This window comes from Montipora foliosa, chromosome 2, assembly GCF_036669935.1.
Source record: "Montipora foliosa isolate CH-2021 chromosome 2, ASM3666993v2, whole genome shotgun sequence".
Classification (NCBI taxonomy): domain Eukaryota; kingdom Metazoa; phylum Cnidaria; class Anthozoa; order Scleractinia; family Acroporidae; genus Montipora; species Montipora foliosa.
In genome coordinates, this window is record NC_090870.1 from 46,753,494 (window position 1) to 46,767,601 (window position 14,108).

The 14,108-nt window shown below is 38.8% G+C and overlaps 3 protein-coding genes across 6 annotated transcripts in view; 1 reads left to right on the forward strand and 2 right to left on the reverse strand.

Moving 5' to 3' along the window:
* Positions 1-3,007: 3,007 nt before the first annotated feature.
* Positions 3,008-9,972, reverse strand: LOC137993338 (uncharacterized). 4 transcript variants are annotated; one of them, XM_068839112.1, is made up of 4 exons: positions 6,464-9,972; positions 5,487-5,578; positions 5,135-5,184; positions 3,008-4,109 (listed from the first exon to the last, which is right to left on the reverse strand). In XM_068839112.1, exons 1-3 carry the CDS (start codon positions 6,753-6,755, stop codon positions 5,161-5,163), a joined length of 408 nt encoding a protein of 135 aa, XP_068695213.1. In that variant the 5' UTR covers positions 6,756-9,972; the 3' UTR covers positions 3,008-4,109; positions 5,135-5,160. The 4 variants fall into 4 exon arrangements, with proteins under 4 accessions (XP_068695213.1, XP_068695212.1, XP_068695211.1 ...); XM_068839111.1 differs by having other exon boundaries at positions 3,008-4,112; XM_068839110.1 differs by having other exon boundaries at positions 5,487-5,611.
* Positions 9,973-10,128: 156 nt separating this feature from the next.
* On the reverse strand, positions 10,129-11,030 carry LOC137993343 (DNL-type zinc finger protein-like). Its single transcript, XM_068839115.1, has 2 exons — positions 10,656-11,030; positions 10,129-10,310 (listed from the first exon to the last, which is right to left on the reverse strand). Exons 1-2 carry the CDS (start codon positions 11,006-11,008, stop codon positions 10,172-10,174), a joined length of 492 nt encoding a protein of 163 aa, XP_068695216.1. The 5' UTR covers positions 11,009-11,030; the 3' UTR covers positions 10,129-10,171.
* The window catches only part of LOC137993336 (probable peptidyl-tRNA hydrolase), a 3,562-nt gene continuing 481 nt past the window's right edge, over positions 11,028-14,108 (forward strand). The window contains exons 1-3 of the mRNA XM_068839106.1: positions 11,028-11,187; positions 11,824-12,037; positions 13,171-13,270. Of these exons, the coding sequence (XP_068695207.1) occupies positions 11,041-11,187; positions 11,824-12,037; positions 13,171-13,270 (461 nt within the window). The 5' untranslated portion in view covers positions 11,028-11,040. The remainder of the gene's footprint in view (positions 11,188-11,823; positions 12,038-13,170; positions 13,271-14,108) is intronic.

Below are 14,108 nucleotides of genomic sequence, written 5' to 3' on the forward strand. Positions count from 1 at the left end.
AGAAAGGAAAACTGTTGAACTAGATGAGTCACGGAGGTGAACTGTTAGAATAGAATAAAGTACAGTAAAGTGGGGTTATAAAAATAGAACATTCTTAAGTGTTTTGTTACTTGGCCCACCAAATACATTCACCAGTGCTCTGGCGACAGAGAAGATTTGGTTTTGCATTAAGATGCAATGTGAACCAGAAATAGGAAGCAGTAGTTGTCTGAGTCCTATTCTACACGAGGTCCTTGTAACTTCTAACGACTTCTTCACATAGCAGCTCGATCCGGCGAGCGTCCTCACAGTATTAGCTTTATGTGCTAGCTTACGAGTGTATTTAACAAAGAACTAAGAAGTAGGAGCTACAGATGCAAATTCATTCCATGAGTGGACCATGAACAGAATTTAGCCGCGTGAAGCTTTACAGTTAACTGAAAGCTCATACTTTTGCTGGGCTGAGTATTCTACTAGTGCTCTTAGACAAGAAGCTGTATCGGTATTCAGCCTCGATAGAGTATTAACAACGGATCTCATCCAACCCTTTAGGTTTCATGAGACGACTCATGATCAGTTTTCTCCTGATTGAACAGATTTAATGGTTAACATAGCAGTTTGATAGTCTCTCTGTGAAGAGATTTGCCGGTAAAAAATAAATTCTCGCGTTTAACATGAACATTGACCAATGGCGAATCTCAGTATTCGCTCACTGACGTAATTCTAACGCTCGAAACGTCAACTCACAAATCTTTTTCACAGTGGATGATTTATCTTCATCAACTCATTATTATAATACCACAATTTCGAGTCTCACTTGCCACCGACACATGCGCAGCTTCACACCCCTTCATTGGACCCTTCTAACAGCTGTAAACCGGCTATCCCAATTTCAAAATTGATTACAAAATAATGATGACTTATATAGAATAAAATATGCATCAGAACTGCGTGGCCGTGATTTAGGTGATATCTCCATTACGGTCACAAGTCTCGTCCGAGAAGGAATTCGGTTTAAAGCAGGTGATATGTTCCTGGTACAAGTTTGAACTCAGGCGACCACTGTTCAGTGCTGCAGGATGATGATCGACGATGGTATATTATTGCATATTTTGATATCCAGTACGAACTTCTATGATTTTGAAAGTATAGGGCAAAAATCTCTTTAGAACTTCTAATGATCGGCATTTTTTAAAAACAGCCTGACGGATCTGAGAGCTAAGCCAGCCACACCGAAAAAGATTCTCCTGAACTGAACACTGGCATACCTCTGAACAACAGCGCTGGTTCCAAGGTATATTTAATTAAGGAGCCACCGATTGTATCTTACATGAAGTAAAAGGAAAATTGTTGTCCGTGCGAAACTACTTTCAACCATACAAATTTGCGAACTTGAAGGGAATTTGCATAAGATCACCTACACCAACTCAAAACGAACTCAAAACGGTTATCGCGCAGGACTAGCAATCACCAAGCAACACCAGCACTTAATCCTGAAGTTGATTATTCCTATAACGAACGTAGAAGCAGAGGAATCCCAGGTGTTTAAGCATCATGTTATTTACTCATTTGATTTTGTCTTGGGCTGTTCCAACCCTTCACAGCACCTACTCCTAATTGTCAAAGCTAAATGTCTTATTGTCGGGTGTGGGAATTAAAAAAATTAAAATTAAAAAAAAATTAAATGCTTCGTTTATAGTGGAAGTGCACTTAGCTATCAAGCTACAATCATGGACAAAAGTGTTGGGAAGGTAACTTCATTTTACAGATACCCCCCTCCCTCTTTTCAATGTTGGATTTTCCAGGGAAAAAAATGGTGACTTTTCTTACCTGAAGAACTCCAACATTGAAAATGGGGGAGGGGGCCACAAGAGCATGGTATTTCCCAAATACTTCAGCCAATAGTTAGAAAAATCGAATTAGGTGTGAGGTGAGCTGATGCCCGCAACCTTCCCAACAACTTTTGACCACGATTGTAGTTTACAGGCACCCCACTTTTAACAATGTGAAAGAAACAAATCAAAGTTAACAGAAACATTATTAAGAACCCCAACTGGCAGGAGGCAACCAGTTGGCTATTTACAAAGCGTGGTAGAATTGTATCCGGGACAACCGGAAACAAATCTTAACCAGAGGTTAGCACGGGATTTGGACCCGGAGCAGCCGCATGCAAACCCAACGCCCTAACCACTGGACCACGCTGCCTCCTAATTAAAGTACTCAATTACCATCATATTATGCAGGTGAATGTTATATTTAGTAAGGCATAATGCGGCAGAAATGCCATTAAATACAAGAAGCCCATTAATCGTGTGCTGTACGACTTTCCACTCGATCAGCGGTCTATCTAAGTACCTTATATTACTATTGTGCGGTTTTATTATTTTTAGAGAAAGGTACGTGGCTCCTTGATATTCTTCCCTTGAACAGACTCAGGCCCTTCCAATATTTTTTCCTTAAAATTTAAAGGAATTCTTGCTGTACAACGTGAGGAAATTATTGTCAATACTGCTATATACACTTATTAATGTGACTTTCCATTTCTATCGATGGTTTAGATCAACTTGTTCAAGACTCGTTAGACCATGAGAAAAGCAAAGGGAAAACAAGAGGGGAGAAGTATTTCATCTGCGGTTGTTTAAGAGAATGATCGTCGGCCTTAGGAAGGCAACATACAGACAAACTTTAGTGGCAAATATCCCCGAGTAAATGACACTTAAGAGAACAGAACAACAACAACAACAACAACGATATAAACTTGATACGTATCCCACCCGACCGAAGGCAAACCAGTTGGCTATTTACAAGTGCAGCTGAGAAGTTGAACCAGGGACTACCAGGAACAAATTCTATTAGCGGCTAGAAAGGGTCTTGAACCCGGAATCTCAAGGCATGCACCATATCCACTGGGCCTCACTGCCGCCTCTTGAACAGATGCAAGGAAACGTAGGCTTGTGATTCTGAGACCCGGACCATGAAAAATACTTAAAAAAAAATGGAAAAACAAACAACTCACAAACGCAACAAAGCAATTCAAAACAAATATTTATTCAGTGCATTCTTGAATTGCAGTTTTCTTCAATTAAGTTGATCAGGGTCTTGTTAATGTCGGTATTCGTTTCACACTAATTAAATTGACCGCCATGGCCTGTGAACCCTTTCGCACTTTTTCGCGTCTAAATTATGTAACAAACATCTATCTATTTTGACTTTTCCAAAAGAATGCATGCAGTGACACGGATTATTGCATACGCTCCATTTTTAAACAAGAATTTAAGAATATTTTTGGAGGGCCTTATAAATTTCAAGAATATCAAGCCTATACTCATGCTGAGACTTTGTTGAGGACGTCATGACCGTGCGATTGCGTCACAGGAATTAGAGAGCTTAAGCATGCGCGTTTTTGAGACGCGGCCGGGAACCGGACAGGACAGTGGTGTCCACACGATTTTTATACTAATCATCTTTAATGGAGAAAAGATACTTAACAATGTAAATGTGGTTGTGTGAAGACAAGTTGAAAGGGAAAACAGCTCATTTCCGGTTGCCGTCCGCGTTTCAAAGACGCGAGTGCGTTAAGTTCCCTATTTAGTATCAACGAGTCGGAATTGGTCTACAAATAGTGAACTCAAAAAAATATCTTTAGAACGTTTTCCAGATAACTTGAAATAATCGAAAATTAGCACAAAATGACAGCAATTACAAACAAACTTAAAAGAATAATTATAGTAATAAACCAGAACCTTAAGCCTCGTGTAGCACCAAATAAAACGTTTGCGTTCTTGCCACTCCGAGTTGTTGCCCTTCTCATGGAGCGGATGGCTCGATAAATGTCAGGGAAGGCAAGAAATAGAATGAACTGTCTCAGGTTCATCAAGTAATTAGATGAACGCAGCTAAGTATTTCAAAACTTCCAATTCCCAGCTTTGAATCCCACAAGGAGCACGCGCACGCTTCATCTGTAACTTTAGCCGGAAATGAAGGATTATTTTCGCCCGATATCCATTGACAATAATTGTCAGAATTGCCTATTGGCAGTAAAGACGGACACAATTCGTCGACGTCTTTATCATCACGAAAGTCTGCGATCCTAGCTCTTGCCCGTCAACCATATGCAAAATAATTGAAAACTGCTGAGAAAAATGATTATGGTTAATGAGAATATCATAGTCAAAATAGCAGGAAATGTGTAAATATCTCGGTCCTACTGAATTTCCTATTACTGTATGGTTGGCATATGGGGCTGACTGTGTTTCTTTGTAAAACCGAATCCAGATTTTTTAATTCAGAAACTTGTTTCTTTTCACAAGTAAAAAAAAGTATGCACATTGGATTTAAAGCTCCACACTCAAAGATACTTTGAATATATACTATCCGAAACTGGTGTAAAAACTTTTTTGGTAAAACGCCTTTCATAGATAGTCTTCTTGCAGAAGTAGAAACTTGTCCAAGGTTGTTGCCATGACAACCATTGTGCGTTGTTTGGGGAAATTCCGTTTTTGTTTAAGGCGTAAAATCTGGATTCGGATTTCTGTAAAGAAATACAACCTTGTAATCATTCAAGAACCAAGATAAAGAATAGTATTTTTCTGCTACAAATGTTGGGTAAAACAGTATATTATGGGCACACACGGCACATGTGTGCAGATAGCAGATGATACAAGGTGATTCATTGGTCTGTTTAGTGCTGTCTTTGGAAGACGTGTTTCAACATTCAGGAAAGAGTATCAATAATAGCTCGTAATCTGAGACCTCGCTAGCTTGTACTTTCAGACCACGTCATGTTACTCTTGGGAACAGTTTCTTTCAAATGTCATGGTATGTACGTGCTCATAAATGCATAACGTATGAAAAAACAAAAGGAAAGTTCCCTTGCGTGACATGGTCTGAAATGGGAAAACAAAACGTACTCATTTTCTCTTGGTAAAAGCTAAAAGGCCATAGTCTTGGGCTTGGCTCAGTTCCCAAAAACCTGGGAAAACAGGTAGACGGTTAGTTGCAGGCTCTCAGTAAAAAAACAAATAAGCGACACTTTGCAGGTTTTATAGAGTGGTAAGTCGCATACTTCAAACTGCCACGGTCTTTTGGCAAGGTCTTCAGGTGAGCCACGAGGGTGCCAATTCCAAAAGGGCGTGGAAAGAAGAAAATAACTTACAGTGCTAATTTCCTTTTTTTCATGCGTCAGTTAATGGCATCCAAAGCAACCTGTGAATGAAATAGCCAGCTCGTCAACTTATGTAAGTAACAGCTCGTATCCTCTCTACCGTGATACTGATAAGCCCTGTGGCTGGCTCAGTAAATGGACTTTATTTTACAGTACCGGGCTCTTTTGACTCTATGGTGTGGTTTCCCGTTCGACCCGATTTCTAAGGAAAACAGAAATCATCTTATTTGACTTATTTCCGTATTCCATATTCCTTCAGTTTCTATGACATTGCGTAATTGCACTTTCTAAAACTTTGAAGACACTTTCTTTTAATGAATGCAACATAAAGACTAGGACCTACCTGTTCACGAAAGGCGGGTGTTTCTCTATTTAGCCGATGTCCTGCACCATGTCCTTCGGGCAAATCATCCAGGTTTTCATCACCTCTTGGGTCTTCGATTATTATATGTAGAGTAAAAACGCAAACTGATATTCATAATTAATTATCCCCGAAGACCCAGGAGCAGTCAGTCGGGACGGGACGGGGAAATCATGTGCAAAATCAGGACTGGCTTAAAATACCATAATACTTTTTGTTTGTCCCCCCAAATTTTGCATAAGCATTGTTTCCAGTTTCTCTTGGTACTTACAATGGACCCAAGAGAAAACCAAAACAATGCTTATTCAAAATTTTGGGGGAACAAACAAAGAGTACTATAGTATTTCCCGAAGTGGCCTATTCAGTTTTCAAGTCAGGCTAGAAAGCAGTCCCGATGTTGCCCGTGATTTTCTCGTCCCGTCCCGACTGACTGCCCATGATCATTAATTATCGCAAAACATTGAACCACTAACGCCAGTGACACTATTGAACTTGTAAGAACTTGCCCTCTAATTTTGAACAGTTTTGTCCCAGTAATATGTTTATGCCTATGGGCCTGTTCGCACAACACCGAAAAGTTTGGTTTAGTGTTTGCAAAAAAATTATGTGATGACCCGTTGACGGGTACCTGTCAAGGAACAATAGATTTTCTCGCCCGACAAAAAATTTTAGGCCTCCAAAGCTAGTCGACGGCATCTTTGAAGTTTGGTGGCACTTGCGATAATTTTTTTAGGTCGAAAACATCGTTCGCATTGAAAATGGTCTCGCGTTGAGAGTTTTTTTTGCAAAACAAACACAATTTCGCGTAGTGCGAACAGGGCCTATTTCTAGGAAATTTTTTTTCAGGCATGATAATCTACTCAATATTTATAACACAGAAGCAATGAAGTCCCTTTTGGTCAGCAAATGCATGATTTAGTAGGAAATATACATATCTACCATGTCTGCTTAACACGTACCTTGTTCTCGAGGAACAAGAAGATTCGCTAAATGCTCACAGCCAGTCGCGTTAAGCGCTTGAATAAGTTGTTCAAACCCGTCAGTCCGTCTTCGAAGCCTCGACAATAGCTCCTGTGCTGCTCGCATGTGACCCTGTCTCATTTCTTCGCTCGCGATGGCCTCTCTGTCGTTCTGGGTCAAACAATTCAGATACGGCAACATGTCCACAGGGATGACATCTTGGGTAATTTGAGGAAAGTATTGATCAATTAAATATCTCTCTTCCCTATTCATGTTGTAAAACACAACCATGCAGAAGAAAAGAGACCAAACAAAACACCAAGTATAGGTATCGTCTCCGTAAGTTTTATATGAAGCGCCAAGTCATTTAGGGATTTACCCCTTACAGACCCTTCAAGTTTGGAGTCATCAATTATTTTTAGCCAACAACATCACGTACATATATTGATAAAAATTTGACTTTCAGTTTGACAGTTCTGAGAAATCAGTTTTGGAGGCGTTGAACTAAAGGTCAGGGATCATGTGTTTGACAAACATTTGACGTAAGCCTAAGTAGAGCAAGTTCTCGTCGGGCGATCATTAAAAAAGATATGTCGGGGCAGATACTTTCTATTCGGTGGTAAAATCCCCTAAAATGTGAAACGGCATTGTATCACGGTAGCTTTGTGAAATTTATTGCCTTAATCCGTTAAAAAGGCAATACCTAACACATCATGGGCGACAGTGGCATGAAACAAGTTTGAATCACAAGTTTATTGATCCCCAATTTATGCTGACATCACCTGTTTGAGCCCAATTCTTTGATTGCACTCACGTGATAAGACGGCCATGTTGGTGCCAAAACAATTAAGTTATAATAAATATAGTCAAATTCCCAAAGGACGTTTTCGCTATTGTTCTTTCCACCAACGTCAGGTGCAATCAAAGAATATCGGTTTTTCCGACTGCATCAGTTTCGGTTTGGTTTGAATCAATTATTTAACATTTGTTGGCATTTGAACAGGGCATGCATCACTGAAATATGCGTAATAGAGGCGAATTTCTGTCGCCATTGTTTACTTCTTGTTCATATGAATCTGCCCACACAAGGAATTGTGCTACAAAAAATTGACTTTGAAAAGTTTAATTCAAGAAAGTGTAAATCTTAAATATCTCTGCAGTTTTCGGCCTTTTGACATCAATAATCGATGAAATCTCGGCCATTAAAAACACAGAAGTTATTTAAGCGATATTGAAACCCATGCATGCATTGTCGGTCCGCGATATCTGGATAAAATGTACGAGACAGGAAATTATAATTATGCATTTTCTTGGCTGATCCATTAGATTATAACGATTCTTAGAATATGTGAAATTTCGTATATTTGAACGGAGAAATGAGATATCATATGAAAGTTAGAAAGAACATCGCAATCAGACACGTAAAACAAAACAACTCCAAATGAAGACTGATCCCAAGTGACCAAAAATACAATGCTTTCCGGTACCTGCAACAAAATGACCTGCGATCAGCCGTTCTTTTCGCGCCCTCTCTAAACGGTGCTAAACTACTAAAGAAGAGAACGCCTGATCGCAGGCTACGGAAGCTGTAGAAAGACTCAAACTGTGATAATTATGGTGTTATGCTAATAAGGCAAAGTCGTAAACATTATGAATTTAACTCGTCTATTAGGCTTTTTAAGAATTAGCCTATAAACTCGAGTTTTGTCCTGAACAACATGCATTATTTGCTGTTATTTGACTCACAGGAAACGGGAAGTGAAGTATAACTGTTTTTGTGGAAACCTATTGGCATACACGACTTTCGATTTCATCCCTAAGCGTTCGTTTCTTTAGAGAGGTTCTGTAATCCCCTGTCCTCATTGCAACAAAATATTCAGGGCGCACATTGGCCTTGTGAGCCATCATCGCACCCATAAACCTGTCAAAAGGTGACAAAAGGATGACATTGAGTGGTCCTTATCACCGTAATGGACGAACAACAACAGGAGAAGCGAATTCAAATTATTCGGAAGATATAATCTTTGAAAGCAAAAGATTTATTGATTTTGAAAGGGGAGAAAACTCAATGTCTACAATTTCGCAATGGCCTCTTTTTTGAGTGGCATTTTTCTTAGTTCTCTCTCACAGAAGAAACTTAAGCTTCTCTTGGGTGACTCGGGCGTTAATATTGCATTGAGAAAGACATCCCAGTTGTTTTTTGTTCTTTCAAAATCGTTTGTTTTTCAACATGAAGTGGTCTTAACCTTGTTCATTTTTACTTCAATCTGGGACAAAACTCGTTGATAAAATTCGACGAAGCATCCCTCTCTGCTTGTGTGTTTTGGCTTGTGTCAATAGCCGACGAGGGTATAGGGGGTTCTTTAATGACGTCATTCTTGTTTACATTTGGTTTGCTCAGCAGTGTCATATACTCTCCAAAACTATTGACGAAGTATTTGAATTTACAAAATCTGCACAAAATTGTTAGATGGTAAAAGCATTCAGGAACTTTCTAAATCCCCAAGTGAACGTTTCAACATTAAATTGTTGGTGTAGTGTTTAGCACTGAATGTTGCCAATTTTGTCCCTTCAATTAGCCACCTGTCCAACATTGATATAATTTTAATGTGATAATGTACAAAAACGATCTACCGCATCGAAATAACATTCTCATAGCCGTGCTACCATGAAAAACACTTGCAATATTCAATGATGATTTCTAGCCTGGCCAATAAAATTATAATGAACTTATTTCAAAAAAACAAAATTTTAGCATTGTTTGAAAAACAAAGCTGCTTACTTTCCCTAAATTCCTTTTTAAAATTCTTGATTCTGTTAAAAAAGTGGCTCAGTGAATAGATCTCTACCTCATTTCAGGTTCCAAAAATTCTCAATTCTTGGGTTGCAGGTGACATCACAAAAAATAAAATACAAAACTAAAGAGCCTTTTGAGTTTTTATCTTGATCAGCTACAAGAGGTTTTAAAAATATATCTATTTGCATGTTTTCAGCTCGGTACCGTGCTTCGTTTCAATAATAGAGCAGTTTGAATTTCAGAGTTTTTCAAAGTGCGTGACATGTTGACAGCTTTCGAAAAACATGCCAGTTGCATAAAAACATCAACTTCCCTCGTGTTTTGTGGCCTAAAGAGCCAATATACTAGGAGATGTGTCTATACATGTACGAATGTTTGCTAGCTTAGAAATTGTTAATGACAGCCAAACTAAATTCCAGATATTTCTATAGGTTTCCCGCCACCATGTTGGTGTACTCCATACTAAACTCTACAAATTTGAGTAATAAATTTCACTGAATAACTCAAGCACGGAATATCGCACAGCCCTGAGACTTGGACCCGTTGTTTATTTATTCCTCTTCTATAACATTTCCAATTGACTCAATTTCTTAAATGGTAAGCGATTTATGTTTTCACTTTCGTGACGTGCAACCCAAGAATACGGCTATAAAGAATTTTGGTAATGAATAATACAACCTACATCAGCCAATAAGATATACCATAGTTGTCAGGGTTTCCTGTTGAACAAGACTCCTATTTGCTGATGACTGGACGCTTATTATTGTGAGGTTTTTTTCTGTTGGAATAATAAAGCTCTGTGATGTTCTAACTTTCAAACATCACTTGTTTGATCTAAACTGTGTACAAATAAGATAAAAAAGACAATAGGTTACAAGACGGAATTTATTTCTAGATGCTTGAAAAAATATTACGGGTCTTTCTTGTCTTTTTTGGGCCTATCCTTATCAATACTGTCCATCTTATCTTCAGTAAGAAACTCCAGACAGTCACTGCCTGGTAATTTGTTAACTGTCTCTCCCTTTTCTGCCATGATGTCCTCAATATTTCTGTATATAACAGATAAATAAATCTATAAATAGATAGATCAATGGGATGGCTAGATGGATGATAGATTAACAGATAGATACTGAGATAGGCACATAACAAATTATTAACCAACCAAACAAACAAATAAATAAATGAGTGTACTAAGGCAATGCGTTGTTTCATTTCCAATAAGCAACGAGAACAATTATTGCCTACGTCATTATTGCTTAGGAAATATTGACTTAAATCTTTTATACAGTGATCAAGAATAAACTGAGAAAAAGGGCTCCAAATTAAAAATCAAAAGCAGCATAGTGCACGAAGGTGGTGATCGATGCGTGGCTTTTCAGCGACGAATACCATACCTTTTTTCGTCGAAAAACCAGCCCAGATTATCAGCTATTAAGTGTTTGTTGTTGCAACGAGGACATCTGACGATAACCACTCCTTTATTATAAGCCTGTTTACTGATAATCATTTTCGATCTTGTCTCGCATACACTGCACGTAAACACCAACTGGAACTTGGCACTCTTTTCGATTGAACAAAGTGGTGTAGATGCCTTAGTTGCCAACGTTTCACACAGAGTTCGTCTGAAAAAAAGCAGTCTGGGAGACCGTGTCAAACGAGATGTAAAAGGCAGAACAGAGTTAACACGCGCTTTAAGAAAATCACAGCAAATTCGTCGACAACATACGCGTGCCAAGACAGCAGCCATCTTGAACTAATAGGTACGTTGTATATGAGGCAATGATTTGGTCTTTCAACATGGTGGAAAACCTTGGTTGTACGTTTTGGAAAGTCCTAAACCCAGACCCGTCAAAATCGTTAAGATTTATTTGCCGGCGAAAGCTGAACCAAGCCCAAGCCAATGATGCAAGAAAACTTCGAACAATGGTAGTAAATTGTCATTTTTCTTTCATTAGAGAGATTGATCTGAGCATCGATCGCGTTTACGTACGTGAAACGACAAAGGCGAAACGGTGGGTTGCTGCTTGTCATAAAAGCTTGAAAATGATGCTATTCTAACTCGTTTCTCTCTTTTCAAAAAGTTACTTGATACCTTCTGCTAACACGTAAGAAATGAGCTCATATCAAACGAGTTTCTTCTATTTCTAGCCGGCAAAACGCAAATTTTAGTCTGGCGTTTGCTCTAACCACATTCTGGCAAGATTTCCTGTACTCCCTCCGTGCACACGGCCGTCTTTCAGAACATTAGTGTTGTGAAATGAAGGAGTTAATTCCTAGAGGAAGTATGGTAGCGCGTTGGTTGGGAGTGTCAACATGAAAATTTGTACCCTGCCAGCATAGTCTCAAATTTGTTTTCATCAAACGAATCGACAGCGTAGGCTGAGTGTTCGAGTGTTGGCCGATATACCGATCGATACGCGGCCGATGCAGTCGAGAGTAATCCGGTAAATTAACCACCAGTACATGTAACAATCACGCCTTGAAATTTAAGGTTCCTACATAAGTCACCTTCAAAATTTTTCAGTATAAAGAATCATTTAAGGAAGGAAATTTTTCTCGCAGATTGTGGGTTTAGGGAATTATATCCTACGAGACACACGACACAGTGTTGGAATGTTATTGGTTGATTATCTGGGCAAGCAGCTTGGTACAGCTTGGCAGTTAAATCAAAGATCCAGGAGTCTTTTGGCAGTAACCAAACTAAATGGGCAACAGCTCATACTCTTGAAACCTATGATGGCAATGAATATAAATGGAAAGAGCATTGTGAAAGCAGGTACTCGCAGTTTATTAATTCACATAGTAACCAATCAAGTGGTCATTTCTTTGGAGTAAAACACCAGGGTCTGATTGTTCAAAAGCTGTTTAACGCTAATCCCAGATTAAAAATTAACCAAGGAGTTAATTTCTCTTCGCCCAAATGCTGTTCAACGCTGATATTCGGCAAAACTTGACATTAGAAGAAGTCAATCTTGAAAAACAAAAATAAGCAATTGAAACTTTAACCAAAGAGTTGAAAACATGAGACAAACGTTTACGCTAATCCTGGATTACGTTAATCGGCTTTTGAACAACCGGGCCCAGGAATATATTTACCAACCAATTATTAAAAGGCCAATCTGGGGGAGAGTAGAAAACACTGACCCCATGGACTACCCCGGCGGACTACCCAAATGGCAGGTCTAAACCACAGGTCACATTCCACAGGTCACTTGTTGCAGGTCATTGTTTTACCTTTTGGAAAGTAACCAAAACCCTCAATTTGGCTAACCCTAGGCCTAAGGTTGTTTTTTAGACCTAGGGTTAGCCAAATTGAGGGGTTTGGGTTACTTTCAAAAAGGCAAAACAATGACCTGCAATGAGTGACCTGTGTTTTAAAACCGCTGCTACCCAAACGGACAACCAGTACCCTAAAATAGACTAATTTTACCAAATACTGTTTTGATTGAGTACTATTGAAAGAACTGAATTGATTATGTACTTACATTGCATACACCTTATTAATTTTTGTCTGCACGGCCACATACGGCATAACTGAGGAACTGCACTGGTTTCACTTCACTTATATGAAGTAATCGGCCATCACAACAATAATTATTATGTAAAGCTAACCTTTTTAAAATGGGTGCTTAGACTTAAATACTGTTGACCAACGCTGTTTGAAATGGATGTGTAGGCTTAGCACTAATTGTGACGCTGCTTACGACCAATAGTACTCACTTGAAATTGTATTTTTGAGGTACATGTAGTCCGTTTGGGTAGTCTGTCGGGGTAGTCCATGGACTAGGGGTCAGTGTTTTCAACTCTCCTGCCAATAAGGTGTGAGTGAACCAAAAACAGTGATCAAAAATGTTCAGTACTGATTCAGTATTTATTGTTAAATCTGTTCAATTCCTTTTTTATTTACAGCCACTATGTTTAATGTGAAGCCATCAAATATTATTCTTGCTCATGATGACCTTGACCGGCCTTTGGGAAAATTTAGTATTAAACATGGTGGAAGTGCTGGGTGAGATTTCTTTAAGTTTGTGAAATCTTTGTCATTAAATTGGTGTTTAGTCTCCAAGGAGAGACAGCAGCATGCCACCATACTTCAAAAGTAACAATATGCTTTGTTACTAGGTACATAGCCATTGACAAATGACTTTCTCTTTGACCTGTTTACAATGTACTGATTGTGCCATGCAAAAACTGTGCCTACTATTGTCCTGCAGGTTTAAAAATATGTTTCAAACTCATTTGACATGCTTTAAGTTGTGTTCAAGTTGTGTTTAAGTTGTGTTCAAGAGCTTAAAATTGACAAAGTCGGACAAAGGGGTTTAGTTTCTAAAGAAACTGCGGTGCTGTGCCATTGGAGGAAGTATCAACTAATTTGATATATGTAATTAACTACCCGTATAGAAATTCCAAAGCTGACGTTTCGAGCATTAGCCCTTTGTCAGAGTGCATTCTCTTCACTCACTTAAACCCACTTCTCTGAGAAAATTGTTTGTTTACTGGACATGACTCATGGTGATTGCTTGCTGTTCACTACATGTACATGTAGCATATTTTTATTGATGACATTATAGTTGTCTATAGATAATCACGTAAGCTGTCCTTCTGCTTTTTGCTCATTCATTGCTCCTTTTGCCTGCTGGGTAAATTTACCTCCAAAAAAATCACATCTCCCAAAGATCAAAAGAAAATGGCAAAGAAATAACAATCGAAGCATTTTTTTCTCTAGTAACGCCTAGCCCTTGTACTGGAGAAGCAAAATCTGGTGTGAGGGGGAATACTCACAAGTTATTATCTTAATAAATAAACTTGAATTGTAGATTGCATCACCCACAATACTCCTTTATCTT

Coding starts and splice junctions, on each gene's coding strand:
- LOC137993338 (XM_068839110.1), bottom strand. CDS start 6,755: ATGGTTGTGTTTTACAACATGAATAGGGAAGAGAGATATTTAATTGAT. Junction 5,612..6,463: donor TCTTGTTCCTCGAGAACAAG/GTACGTGTTAAG, acceptor TATGAATATCAG/TTTGCGTTTTTACTCTACAT. Junction 5,185..5,486: donor CACCCGCCTTTCGTGAACAG/GTAGGTCCTAGT, acceptor TTTCATTCACAG/GTTGCTTTGGATGCCATTAA.
- LOC137993343 (XM_068839115.1), bottom strand. CDS start 11,008: ATGGCTGCTGTCTTGGCACGCGTATGTTGTCGACGAATTTGCTGTGAT. Junction 10,311..10,655: donor TGGTTTTTCGACGAAAAAAG/GTATGGTATTCG, acceptor TGTTATATACAG/AAATATTGAGGACATCATGG.